This window comes from Chaetodon auriga, chromosome 5 (assembly GCF_051107435.1).
Source record: "Chaetodon auriga isolate fChaAug3 chromosome 5, fChaAug3.hap1, whole genome shotgun sequence".
In the NCBI taxonomy this organism is placed as follows: domain Eukaryota; kingdom Metazoa; phylum Chordata; class Actinopteri; order Chaetodontiformes; family Chaetodontidae; genus Chaetodon; species Chaetodon auriga.
In genome coordinates this window covers 4,402,171-4,416,306 of record NC_135078.1, presented here as the reverse complement: position 1 = coordinate 4,416,306, position 14,136 = coordinate 4,402,171, and the positions used below count along the sequence as shown (strand labels likewise).

At 41.4% G+C, this 14,136-nt stretch overlaps 1 protein-coding gene across 2 annotated transcripts in view; it reads right to left on the bottom strand.

Annotated features, from left to right (window-relative positions):
• mamdc2a (MAM domain containing 2a) overlaps nucleotides 1-13,758 on the bottom strand; it is a 34,368-nt gene extending 20,610 nt beyond the window's left edge. Inside the window, exons 1-5 of one of the 2 annotated variants that reach the window (XM_076731889.1) lie at nucleotides 13,521-13,758; nucleotides 13,199-13,324; nucleotides 4,931-5,181; nucleotides 3,171-3,255; nucleotides 2,900-3,037 (exon numbers count right to left, since the gene is read on the bottom strand). In XM_076731889.1, coding sequence (XP_076588004.1) covers nucleotides 2,900-3,037; nucleotides 3,171-3,255; nucleotides 4,931-5,181; nucleotides 13,199-13,324; nucleotides 13,521-13,548 — 628 coding nt within the window. In that variant the 5' untranslated portion in view covers nucleotides 13,549-13,758. The remainder of the gene's footprint in view (nucleotides 1-2,899; nucleotides 3,038-3,170; nucleotides 3,256-4,930; nucleotides 5,182-13,198; nucleotides 13,325-13,520) is intronic. The other variant, XM_076731890.1, reaches the window with a different exon arrangement.
• Nucleotides 13,759-14,136: the final 378 nt, after the last annotated feature.

Below are 14,136 nucleotides of genomic sequence, written 5' to 3'. Positions count from 1 at the left end.
ATTATTTAAATGAAGCTCATTACCACTATCACCATGGTGATGGCGGTGCATGCAGATGACGCGGTCAGTGGCTCGTAGCACATATTACACAGCACAGAAGAACGAAACACTCAACATCAAGAAAGAAAATGCAAGAACTGGATTAAGCGCAGTGGACCTTGAGACAATCACTGTCCACAGCATTTTCTGACCACCCAGCCAGACCAAATGGCACCATAAGCATGCTTTCTGGTTACAGGAAAATAAAATGGATGAAATAAGACTAACCAAGTAAAGGGAGATCAGAGACTATTGTGCTCATGATTGCGAGTCTCTCGAGATCTGGCTAAATCACAACATCCCACATAAAACTATTCCAATCAACAGGCTGATTGTGTTCTGTGCCAGAACACAACAGAATGCAAGACAAGGGGAGGCAACAAACTATAATTTAAGAAGCGCTGCCTTTCCAAAAATTCCAGCTACCAAATGCACACAAAACTGGAATTGACATGCAACGCTGAACTAAAGCAGCTACCCAACGGTTCCTCTAAAACAAAGGCTCAGAAGTAAACCAAATCATTCCAAGATGCCCTACACAAAGAGGAGCCCAAGCTACAACATCGCTCACACTAACAAAACCAGCCAAAGCATGAGCTAGAGCACTGCCTCCCAAAGCTGCTTGACCAAACGGCCAACCTGAAAACAACATCTGAGGTAACAACTTCCTCAAAGCAGATTCTACAACATCCCTAGCCTTCTTGAGACGTGCCAGGCTGGAACAAAGTTGATAATGTAACACACCAGCAAGACCAGACAAAGGACACCTTTTGTTTATTTTTTTTAAAGTATTAGCCATTGTGGTTATTACAAACACATCAGAGTACAACATGAATGCATGTACTGGACATGTACTGTGGCAAATTCAAGGATGGCCACAACAGAGTCAGAGCTCCTCAGCTCTTTCATTCATGCAGTATCTGAGTGGTCTCAGCCCTAGTCTTTGGACAGATACTAACATCATTTTAATCTACACTTTTAAACAGCGCCTAAACTCAGTTTAGAATACAAACCAAAAGTGTTACAAACCAAATTCCTCATTTGTCATACTAAGGCTGGATTTAATCTTTACCAAACAGGCTTACATTCCAGACAAGCCCCCATTTTGTCATAACCCAGCTCAAACAACGAAGACAAGAACACACAACAGTTGTAAGTAGAAATCTGTTTATTTTACATAACCAGGAAATTAAGACAAAAAAAATCATCACACTTGCATGGAGGATTCTCATGTAGGTCTCGCTCGCACTCTACCTATGTCAGAAAAGGTCACCATATCTCAGAGAATTTACCAGACAAACCTCACAGTGTGTGCTTACTTTTGTCTACCCTCGTATTATATAAGACATTCCTGATCCGCTGCGTATGAGATGGAGGAATTGCGCCTTTCCGTTTCAGAAGGATTAGACTATGAGCAAGCAACATATAGCACGCCAAGAAGTCCTGCTGAAGGCAGAGGGTACACCAAAAAGAGTTATATCAGGGCAGGGGTCTATAGTCACTTCAAAGACCTCTAAAAGTGTCTTACATACAAAATTTGGATCATTAGAATGTGGCTAGTATTTGCAAATGAACAATGCATATAGAGCATTAGTGATGTCAGTGAGGTGAGGTGACTGTGCAGAGCCCAACGGCTACTAAAAGACAATACTCACCCCAGCCACAGCCTGTTGCTCTCTGACAAGCAATACATAAGTATCTGCTGCTGATACACCAGATTACAGAGCGGCTTCTTTCCTCAGTCTGTGAGACTCCTCAACTCATCCTCCACCCTCCACACATACTGTACATATTCTATATACTGTGTGTTCTGTGAATGACCCAATGACTGTTGATTAACACCACCGGTTCATGAGGAGGTGTAGAGTTATGAAATTTGATCATGAGCATAACTGATGAACAAAAGCTAACAAATAAGTTTCAAGTTCTGTAACCATCAGATGGAAACAGAAGAAATGTGACAGTGTAAGTAGTAATATTAGGGAATCAAAAAAGAGAGAAAATGTTACTATAGCTGTCAACACCCTGCCATCATAGAGCCGAACTGTGACACACACACAAAAAAGGAATACTCAACATGACATGAAAAAGCAAAAAAATGTATCGCTAAAGCAAAGTGGTGCATGATTCAGGTGGTAGACAGTCAAATTGACTTGACAGTCATGGACATGGATGACACAATTCGTTAAATTATACAGTAGATGATATTACACTGTCAGTTGTTATAATGGAGAATGCTCATGGGGACAGTGATCTGTATAAAGACGCTGAGGCAGCTGCCTAATTTCTTAAGTTTACTCTTCTAAATGCATTTATCCACTCTGCTGTGAAAGCCTTGGTACTCCTGTAACATGATTTACTCTGGGTTGATAATAAAAATGTTTGCTTGTTTGCTCCTCTTTCACAAATTAAGCCATGTCAGTACACTGTTACGATGCAGTCATGACTGAAAATTGCAAAATGCAGTTGTCAGATGCAGAAGTCAAACCTCAGTACTGCGCAGCTCTCTGCACAGTAATAACCAGTTGGGAGCTACAGATGTATACAGTAAACCACACAAGTGACATATGGAAGCTGTATATTTAGCATATTTTAGTTTGGGGAGAAACAGACAGACAGGAAGTGGCTTATGCTGCAGTAATGGTTTGAAACGTTTCTATGGACATTTGATACTTTTTTTGTCTAATGGGACTGCTGTTAGAATCCACTGTAATCCAAACTCTACTTAAATTTGACTGCCGGAGCAAGCTCGAACTTTTCAAGAGAATAGAAGGAAGAAGAATATCTGATACTATAAAGAGGCTTATCTTTTCTCTGTGTATATGTATGCATTTGTGTGTGCATGTACGTGTGTATTTACCTCTCTGGTTATTGTTGGTGTGGTTTGCCAGCAGGTTAGAGTCAGGCTCTCTAGTCACACTCCCCCCAACATACCAGTTGACATTTGGGTTCCAGCTGTTGCTGTAGCCACAAAGGTGATGCTCCTCAAAATTACACTCTGGTAACAAGAACAGCAAAGAAAACCCTTACTCCTTACTATATCTTACATATTTTACAGGAAGACATACAGCTTCACATCAGACTATACATCAAAGGTGAAACATCTGACTTGATATAATGCTGACACTGACCTATACAGTAACCAGGAACAATGTGAATTTCAAAGATGGCCACGCTATTCCCTGAGCCACGTCCAGGTCGACCTTCCAGCAAAATCTGTGGAAGAAAAAACAGACTTACACCACACTGGGATATAAGGCAGCCAGTAAAATTGCAACAAGTCATATTACATTCAATTAGATCTACATTCCATGATGCCAAAATCACATCACATTGTAGCACAGCATATTGACAACATGCAGCTTCCTCGTGTTTTCTGAGGAATGGAGTGTTCTAGAGGTTATGGAGAAAGCATGTCAGAGATATCATTTGGTCTGAGTCCAGTCAGTGATAGTATTAGTAAACAGTAAATTAAAATCAGAGACTTCAGAATGATTGTTATGTCACCATATCACTTAGCACATCACATCATATCACATCAACACATCACCTCCACCTCTTTAAAATGCCAACTAAGTCTGAAGTTTGCTCTGTTATTGGCAGTGTAGAGAATGAACTCTGACAAACTAACAAACTGTAAATGTGCCCATGTCTGCCCACAGACAGACGACCCTTTCAGTCAGTGCTTTGGAGCACACGGGCCAGTAATGCAAGTTCTAAGTCTAGAGCTATAAACCCTGGTCTGTAGCCATACTTGAGTAATTTAAGATAACGATGGAGGCAGCCCTGAAATGTTTGTCATGCCATTACTTTAAATACCAACATCATGTCGTTCTGTTTTCCCCTCAGCACTGGCATGTGGAACAACCTCACAGTCACCCTGTTATGCCATTTATTCTTTCTCAGGTTCTGTATATTCATTTTAAGAAGTGTTCCTCTAAACGGGGCTGTTATGGAGGAGGTTAGCGCTCTGGTTAACAATAAAGAAGCTAGTTAAATTTAGAAAGAGGCTCAGATGGCATCATTGCTTCTTTTAAAGCACTTGTGGGCCTCAGCCTCAAACTCACTCTGTACTGAAGGAGGGTTAGCTTTCTTTAAATTTAGATTAGCAAGCAAAAATAATATATATTTATATTACAATTAAAGTGTATTAAACTGTACTCAAGTCCACCACTGCAGGACACATCTCTTTCATTTCTACAGTTCCTGAAAAACCTGACTGGAAGACTTCTATGATTTATGGATAGACAATCAACCATGCTGTGGAAAGGAAGATGAAGTTGGCTTATATCAGTGTCAAGGTTGGGATTCTTTCAAGTAGGTCTTGTATAGAGGAAATTGTAATGTAGCCTTGCAATTCAACTGAAGAACTAAAGCAGGAACACAGTCAGTGTCAAGTGGTGCTATTCTTTGTATTTATTTTCGATTTACTTCACTGAATGGATGTAATGATTGGATGAAAATGAGATATGCAAAAGTGTCTGTGTCTGATGATCATTTATTTCTGCTTTAAGAGGTTTCCACCATGAAACAATTAGCAAATTAGTTCTTGTGTCTCTTGTTTACTAACTTTTATGATGGTTGATGTCTGATTTGTTAGTGCTTTCAGATCAATCACACACGCTGCCTCTATGTCCTTCGTCCTATCAATTCCAGTGACACTCGGTGCGGCGGGCTGTCGAAACCACCAGCTATGGCTGAGGAACTGGATTTAGACTTAACAGCAAGCACCAATACCACCTAACCACCAATCTGTAAACAGCTTATATAAAGCAGAGTTGTGAATGAATGGAACCCATTCCCATCACACAGTGAGTGAATTCAAACTAACTTTGCAATGCAAAATATTAGTTAAAAGTAACTTATCCTAACTCTTTCCAGCCAAACCCACCTGATAGGGGATTGTGGTGTTGGGCAGGTCCACACTAGCGATGAGCCAGCTGTCGGAGGCTTTGCTGGCTGTCCAGAGCCGGTAGTCAAAGTTATCGCCATCTGGTCTGAGGTCAAGCTGCAGGGAACCCTGCCCAGTGATCTGGTACACCAGCCTCACACAGCTCCACTCCTGATGGTCCAGAACTGGACTGACAAGAACTGCCTGCTCTTGATCATGTAAGAAGGCTGCGTCCACTGTTATCAGATGTCCTATGACAACAAAATGAACATATATTCATGAATATTACACAGACTGACAGCTGCTGTGATGGATACACATACTGATCATCTCCCAATGGTTATTTTTTACATTATCTACAGACAGCTAAAGGTGGTTATGTTCATATTTGCATTTTGTTTATATCTAGAGATTTCAGCTGTTGTTTTTTGGTGATCAGGAATAGGAGGTGTGTTATTACCTATAAACCTATAAAACTGTGTATTTACTGCAACAGCCACATGTATTTGAGCTCAAAAACAAATCTGCTTAAGAGGCTTGTCTTTGAGCTCAAGAATCCTCTGGCAGAGTCAGTGATACACAACCATGAAATGAACTTGAACTCAAACTGAACGGTCTGGACACTAATACAGAAAGATTGTGAAGACATGGAGGGAGTTAAAAGCAGGGCTGTCGCAGTGACGATGCTTCATGAGAACAGAAAGCTCTTCACTCTGATGATGAATGTGAAAGACTGCTCCAGGTGAACTCACAACCTCGACATTGCTCTGCAGTGTACTGTCATTAGTGCAGGCTGCTGACTGAGTGCACCACTGGAGCTCCAGAAAAAAAGGGGAGAACAAAAGGTGGACACAGAAAGGTGCTGAGAGGAAAAGTGGACAGTGTCATTAAAGTGCAGACTAGAGATGCACGTCAGGCTTGGGATATGTGTATTACTTACTGGCCGTAGTACCAATTAAAGAGAGACAATGATGTATTTTCTGGAGGAAATTAGTAATGAGGTGACCCTGAAGTAGAGTTTCCATCTTCCCTGTATGTCACAGCTGAGAGACTTCTTTCACGCAGGTCTGAGAGAGCAGAGAGGTAATTTAGTGGATATAAACTGTGTTTATAGAAAGCTGGTTTACGTGCCCTCAGTTCTAAATCAGGTTGGGGAGGGGAGGCAGGGGGATTTACAGTTGTATCTGTGATCCCTTATTTGGTCAAATGAAGTTCATGGAGAATCTTACAAGTAGACTTTCAGCAGTGATTTGCTCTGTTCCATTATCAGCGACAACTACTGCATGAATCCGGCATTTTCGGCAGCACAACATGGGGCACTGTTCGTTCTTGTGAATTCAACTTTTGTTCAGTTGCGACCAGCAGAGGGAAGGGAGAGGAGAGGAGAGGAGAGGAGAGGAGAGGAGTGTTTATGGAGTACTCTGCAGACTGAAGTGCCACTAATATTAGCAGAACTTTTCACCTTAAGTCGTCAACATATTTGAAGTCAGAAATTGGCCAAGAGAAGCTCTTAACAGTCCAGAGAGGGAGATAAGGAGTATTCATCGTGGTGGTCTGTGACACAGCAGCGAGACCCTGACAGCTCTCCACCTCTCTCCATCCATCCCTGTCCTTCTGTTTATCCTGTTCCAGCACAGCCTGAAGTCTTTGTCTCTGATGTCTCTGTTTAGTGGATATAATCACCTAGGACATCCATCCTGGCTTTAACCACAAACTCTGCCTTGGGTTCTTTTTTCGGTGCAGCTTCCTCAGCTCAAGCCCACATTGCCATGGCAACCAAACAGAAAACACCACCGTGGTCCCGTCTTCTTTTTATGAGCCTATTTATTGCCACAGTGGGTGTAGTCTATCACCATCTCCAAGTTCATTCCATCTCAGTCTGGTTATGGGTTTAGTGCAAACCACGCTGGTTCTCTGCAGGAGCTTCTGTTTGGGGTAGAGCTGTTTTCTGTGTCGCAGGCCTTCTAGCTACAGTGAGTTCACACCGAGATCTAAAAGCTTGGCTGGAAGAGAGATGGCACACACAATTTTCAGGACCGCCACTTGTCTTAACAGGGGGAACATAAACTGTGCTGACAGATCATCATAAACAGGGGGAGCTGCTTTGGGGCGCTTTGTGGCTTGATTCACACAGTGCAGCAGCTGGTGGAAAACAAGACAAAAGGGGGAGTCGATCGGAATGTCTGACTTGACATGTGGAATGTGGTGACACACTTATATAATGCAGGAGACGAAAATTCAGCACATCCTCACACTGTAAAATTCCTAATCAAATGATCTTTTGCCAATAACTCAGTGTAGTTACATATGGACGGCGTAAGGTTTCAAGTCAGGTCAACTTAGGCTGCCTTGTTATCACGAGTCAGAGCTCAGACATAATATGAGAAAAAAAAAAAAAAAACTTTTCTCTGATAGAAAATGGATAGAGGAAACCACTAATGAGGAAAAATGTATATAAATTTAGGGATTTTTTTAAAGAAAACTTTAAATAAAGTTGTAACTTTCAAAAAGTTCTAAGACTATGATGATAAAGTTGTAGTTTTACCAAAATTACACACACATGCACACACACACACACACACACATATAAATATATATCAAGAATAGAAAGGAGTTATGATGTCATGAGAATGAAGTTGGGATTTTCAAAGTAAAATTGTAAAAGTCCTAATTTTACATAAAAATGTTATAAAGGTATGATAACAAATTTCTTCTCATAATGTTATGAGAAAATTATTTAATATCTCCAGAATCATTCTCTAATTTTGTGAGACAAATCAAAATATTGTGCGAGTTACATCATTCATTCAACAGAATGTCATTCACAGTTTCGAGTCAGATTGGGTAGGTTTGAGAGCATGTTCATTTTGTGCCTGTTACAACATTCAGTTCCTATTTTCCATGTGAGACACTGTCCTGTGATGTGTGTACAGCTCTGGTCAGTGTCACCTCCCTTCCCTCTGCCTACTGATATGAATTAAATGAGCTTCAGCTGTGACGTCAGTGCAGGTGTGTTTCAAGTGAATCCGATCATGTATGTGTGAATGAGCACATTTTCACAGCATACCCGGACTGAATTCTTCCCCAGCACCAGATTCACCAACAAATCTGGCACTCTGGTTTCACCTTGTATGTCCAGTTTGCAGCCATTTGTATCACACCCCCTTCGTCTCTTAACCCAAAAATGAAAAAAGTAGGGCAGAGCCCACCTGACTCCTGCCTGGCAGCTCTGCCTGTGGAAACACAGCTACCCTGGAATATTGTGGCTTGGCATTCCGGTGCGTTTGACCCATTTAAAGAGTCTCAGTGCCACCACACTACACTTCACCAACAACAGATTCTGACTGAAGACTACACTGGTAGTGTCAAATGTAACTGCACTGCTATTGCTTAAAGGTTCTAAACTCTACAGGTTAAAATGCATTTGTTTGTAAAAAGATGAAACTGTATTCATATAATGACTAAGTCTCAAATTGGCTGACTTACGACAGAAAAGGACTGTCCGAGCTCTTCTACTTTACTGTTCTTTTGCACAGTGTAAACATATGCGTACACATTAATCCACTGAAATCATGACCGTGACAAGCACGCAGAGAGCCTGAATCTAATGAACTCAGAGAAGTTAGCATAAACATTCAGAGATAGTTTACTTTTCCTTAATAGCTCACATTAGACATTGCTAAAATCCAAATCTGACAACTGCACATACTGAGGAGAAGCTTCTAAAAGATGTTTCTATCAGTTTCAATTGCTCATAAAGGCACAATGTTCTCATCATAAGGAATGCGTTTTACTGCGACTCCAAAAATAAGCAGCAAACATGACAGGTAACACGATGGCACATTGTCAACATCCTTTTGCAGCACAGCCATTGTGACTAGTAGTTTCATTAACTGCTTGTTCTCAGTGGTTTTGCAGATTCTCTTTTGAGAAGTGAGAAACAGCCTATAAAAATGTAATTGGTAATGCTGGCATGTGGGAACCAGTGAAGCATTTCTTTGTTGCAGATGGCTTCTACAGAAAAAGAAGCAGCTGGTAAGACCATGTGTATCAGAGGAGACGCATAGCTGTCTACAGCATCCTCAGGACAGTGCAGTGCAGACAGAAGTGACAAGGACCACACCGTGACGGCAACGACTCAATCCAATGTTAACGAAGAAAAACACAGAGACAAACATCTGATTCACTTTGGAAAATTCTGATTCATGGCCACGAAAGTGGAAATGCAGTCATCTGTCACAATATGTTATCACTGATGAGTCAATTCAACCACTTCCTCTGTAATACGACAGCAAGGATGACATGAGTGATCATATGATTTCTCTGCTGCAGTATAGGCTGACTCACACTGACCAACGGGACTGAAATCAAGGCAGACCAGTAGGATCTATTAAACCTCTCCACCAGACTCATTATATTCTCTAGGTACATTTACTAACTTATGACTTTGTGTCATTATTCTACAATGCTACAACTACAACTGCTTATTGAATTGAAGGTCTTGGTCCAAACCTTCTTGTATTCTGACGATCTTATACAAATATCAAAAGAATATTGTCAAAAGCCATGTGGTAACTCAACAAGACAATATAAAAAATGAACAAAATAGACTGTTTTCATTCTTAATATACCACAAATTTTTTTTGTTTTGCTTTTTGCTTTTGCATTTGCCATGTGTGGGTAAATGCCTGCAGAGCACACCGAACACATCCTAGAGACAGAGGAAGTAGTCGGGGTACAGCAGCAGGGACGTGCAGATGGAAAAGATGGAGATTCCTGGAGCTTCGAGGCACATCCACACTGGAAAACTGGGCAGTGATGAACAACCACATTAAAATCCTGTGTTAGCGATGCATCCTGTCCACCTGCGATGATCAAGTTGGTGTCTAGGCTTGCACTGACTACAGTCTGTGCAGGTGTTTTGACACACATCGTGCTTCATCAGTGTGCGCTGCCCTTGAGCTCTACTCCTTTTTAGTCCTGCACAGAGTCAGATCACCCCTGAATGTCATCTGTCATCAGATCTCTATGTATTCTCAATACATCCTGAGTGCATTCACACCTGTGCTTACAGCTCAACACTTATGTTCAGACCACCCAAGACACATATTAATGCCAGGTGGAAACAGGAGCAGAGAGAAGACTTATCAAAGAGATACTGCAGATTAGGGACTAGTTTAAACTAGTTTAGTACAACGAGTGGAAGCAGGACAAAACTGCACTGGAACAGCCATGGGAAATATGCAAATAACACCCCCACTCGTGGTGGATAGCATTTGCTCAGTTGTCATCACAGTCTCTTTGATCACTTGATGGCAACTGTAACATCTCCATGACAACTGAGCAAACTCCACCTGGTCCAGGTAGACTGCAGGATGCAGCTGAAAGCTGCTGAAAAGGTGAATAAGTGGATGTTGATTTAAGTTATTTTCTAAATGCAGGAATGAAGGCCTGCCTCTAATGCTGCATGGCATCAAAGACTGTTTCCACTGTGCTCACCATATTTCACACTTCACATTCACATTTCAATGTGAATATATGAGCAGGATCACAACTAGTTTGGAAGCCAGTCATGATCCATTATGCAACTTTAGACCCACTCGGATGGGATTAACATTACAGGGGGAGGAGGTGAATGAAGCATTCGCTGTGCTTCTCTGTAATTTAGCTCATTGTTCTAGACAGCATTTTAACCATCGTCTGTAGAAGACATGGACATTCAGCAGGACCGAGCTGAAAGACAAAAGCAGAAGTCCCCCCAGGGGGGCACTGAAGAGCTGGGGGTGAGGAACGGAGGGAGTAATATGAGACATACTCAGAGTCAGAACTCACTCAAATCTGAACACAGACATGGTCCACATACTGATATCATTCAGTTTGACTCACGCTTCCAAAGAAATCATTATCTATGATGTCTCTCCCAAGAAATGTCCATAAATCTACTCAGAAATCATTGAAAAAATACACTTCAGAACCTGCCTGTGGATCATCGCGTTGAAGTTTTCTTCAGTATCACAGTAATTTGGTGACAGTTCACTGTGCATTCATGGGTACACTACAAATAGGAACTGCTAATAGCTAATTCAGATTACTTTTAATGGTGCCAATATGACAAAATGTAAACAAACAAACAAAAACAGGGCCCAAAAAGAATATACACTACATACCAGTAGCTGACATTACAGCAGCACTGAAGAGTTTTTACAGGATCCAGCTCTCCTGATGGCTTACTGGTTCCTGAAAAGGCTTCTCTGTTGGACATTTTTGGACATCCTCCATCTCCAGACAAAAGCTACATTTCACACTCAGCTGATAAAAAAATAAAATAAAATAGGTAGGACATGCAGCTCCTCACATGGAAAAACCTCAGAGCACTTTAAAATACAAGGACGTAGCTCTGGACTGGATCTAAATTACAGGAGGACCAGCCAGTTCACAGACAAACAGTATGTAATTGTGGCTGTAATTACAGTATTACTGGGGTGGGGGTGAAAAATGACCCACATGTGCACTCTGGACAGGATTAAAATCCCTGACCACTGCAGCTAATGTTAAAATCACCCCACCTACCATTGAGACATAAATCCACGCTGACTGGAGATTTACAAGTGTGATGTGGAAACTTGAAATCTGCAGCACTCAGACCCTGTAGGTAAACTTTACAGTGAAGGAGGACACATCTTTTGTCCAGTAGTTAAACTTTTAAAATGAAACATATTTGTATAATAATACTGTACCCTCAGTGTTTTCACTGAGGAAGGAGTGGATGTGGTTTGAAGAATTTTAGCCACCATCTAACAATTTAATGTTATACACTATTATTGCACGTTTAACTAATCTACTGCTGGGGTCACCAGAACAAGTAGGCTTTTACTACAAGAGCCATCACAATGGCAGAGTCCAGAGGGAGACCTGACATGACGCTTTGTGACAACAATCACTTCATCATCGCTTAACCAATGGTGTCCAAGCCCTACCATGAAACTGGTGCCATGGAGCAATAGTCTCTGTTTTGTTTTATGTGTCGTGTGTAGAATGAATTAAGTCCTCTTTTCAGTCAATTAAATGCCCGTTTCACCTGTTGCATGCAGTTAAAGGTACTGTGTGTGTAAGGTGTGTTGCAGCCGTAGTCACTAATCTGTATTTGCATACAGCTCCAGTATCTAACTGTAATTAGCCATCTGTGTGTCCTGTGCATACCTGTGAGCTTCTCAACACTGTGATCATTTGGAGCATAGCCAACATTTTTAATGTAGGCAAATCTCTAAACCCCACTTCATCTGGGCTGTCAAAGTAAATTTGATCCCGTCATGTCAGTGAGCTGTAATGATCCTGCTTATATGATCCGTAATGTTTATGTATAATATAAGCAAAACAATTGCATTTCTCATTACAGTAGAGACATTATTGTACATGTCCTGGTATGACTACCTAAATGCAACTATTTTAATCAACAACTGAAAAAAATAAATAAATAAATAAAATACAAATCAGACAGTTACAATCAAAACTAATTCTTGAAGCGTAGTTTTGATTGTTGAATAAAATAACTTACATTACAAACACAGTGGTAGTCTCTCCTTATATATTAATTTAATAACATCTGCCTTTGAAAGCTTATTTTGGCTGTGGACAATAAATTTGCAGTGCTGTATATAGTCATATAGGACAAAATGTATGTTTTTGCCTCTCAGAGACAGATAAGTCAGTGTGAAGTCACCTCTCAGTTCAATGAACTGTCTGCTGATTTTAAAGGGTTAAAGAAGACGAGGGGAGTTCATGTGATCGGGCATTACTGGAGCTAACTGCACCAACTATTGGGTCAACTGTCAGGTCTTGTTCACAGCAGCACCTAGGCTTGATCCAAAATCTCCAAAGTCATCAAATGCTGTTATGGCCTCATGGGGGGTCACAGATTGATACCCATCAGAGAAAGTCACAAAGCACCGGCCATGTTTAAATGTGTTTTATGATGCTTTGTGGATGGTATGTGCTTAAATTAACATTAAATATCATTCAGCATTCATTCATTGTACATTCTTAAATCTCATCTGCCTGGATTGATGGGCCAGCACATCTAACATTTGATTTAAGTGTGACAACAGAATATCTGTTACCTGGTTCCACAGCAGAGTCACTTAAAAGCCACACACCTTTCCAAACGGCTGGATTTCATGATGCATATTTAAATGGAAATATGAGTGATGCTGCACTACTCCAAGCACGTCTATATCTGTCAATAAGTTGAGGTGATTGTTGACACTGTACCTTCTTCATTCATTCTCCAGCTGCCGAACTCTGGGTCTGATGCGTAGCCACAGGTGCCCAGCTCAAAGTTGCAGGACCCGGGCAGCAGCAGCTGCTGCGCCCTGACGAATCCACACAGAAGCAGCGCTGCAACAAGACAAGAGACAAGCATCCATGCTGCAGAGCTGATGGGATATGCACAAGTCAGCTTTGCTTTCATCCAAGTTTTGTGCTTATGTTTAAACTGCACAAAAACTAAACTAGGAAAACAACTTTGTGTCATTGCAGAATTCTGGCACAGAATTCTGCATTTCGCCTGATAAGTAAAATGACTTGGACTTACCCTGCAGAGTGAGGCAGACGGTACTCATCGTATCTGCCGCTGCAGTCAGTTTAGGATCCAACTCTGAAGTTTATTGATGGTCTGCCGTTCAGCTCCCGTTCAAGTCGTCGAAACCGTCACTGGCTGTCTTTCACATGATGTAACGGTGGCAGCAGGAGGGATGGAGTGTTTATCCGGGTGGATGAATGGATGTCCCGGAGGCGGGAGGGAGAAGCAGAGGGCCAGGTCGCAGCGCCTCTCCGCCCACTCTGCTGCTCCGCTCCGTCGCATTAATGAGCCAGGGCCGCACCCAGACTGGTTTAGGGTCCTTGTGGAAGTCCCCTCTACCACCCCGCCACCATGAACACAAGTATGAGTTTCAAAGAGTCAGTAGAAGTCTGAGCAAAGTTCTCATGTGTTGCATATTACTTTGTGGGCTGTTAGACCACAGAAAGCTCAGATCATGAGGCATAGACTCATGGAAGAATCAGAATTGGCTTTATTGGCCATGTATGTGTACACACTCTGGGTACATACAAAAAGAACAATTTAAAAAAAATAGACATACATAAGCATAACAATATTATATGCATACACGCACTGTAAGTGAGAATAGGTGTATAGAAATAAGTATAGA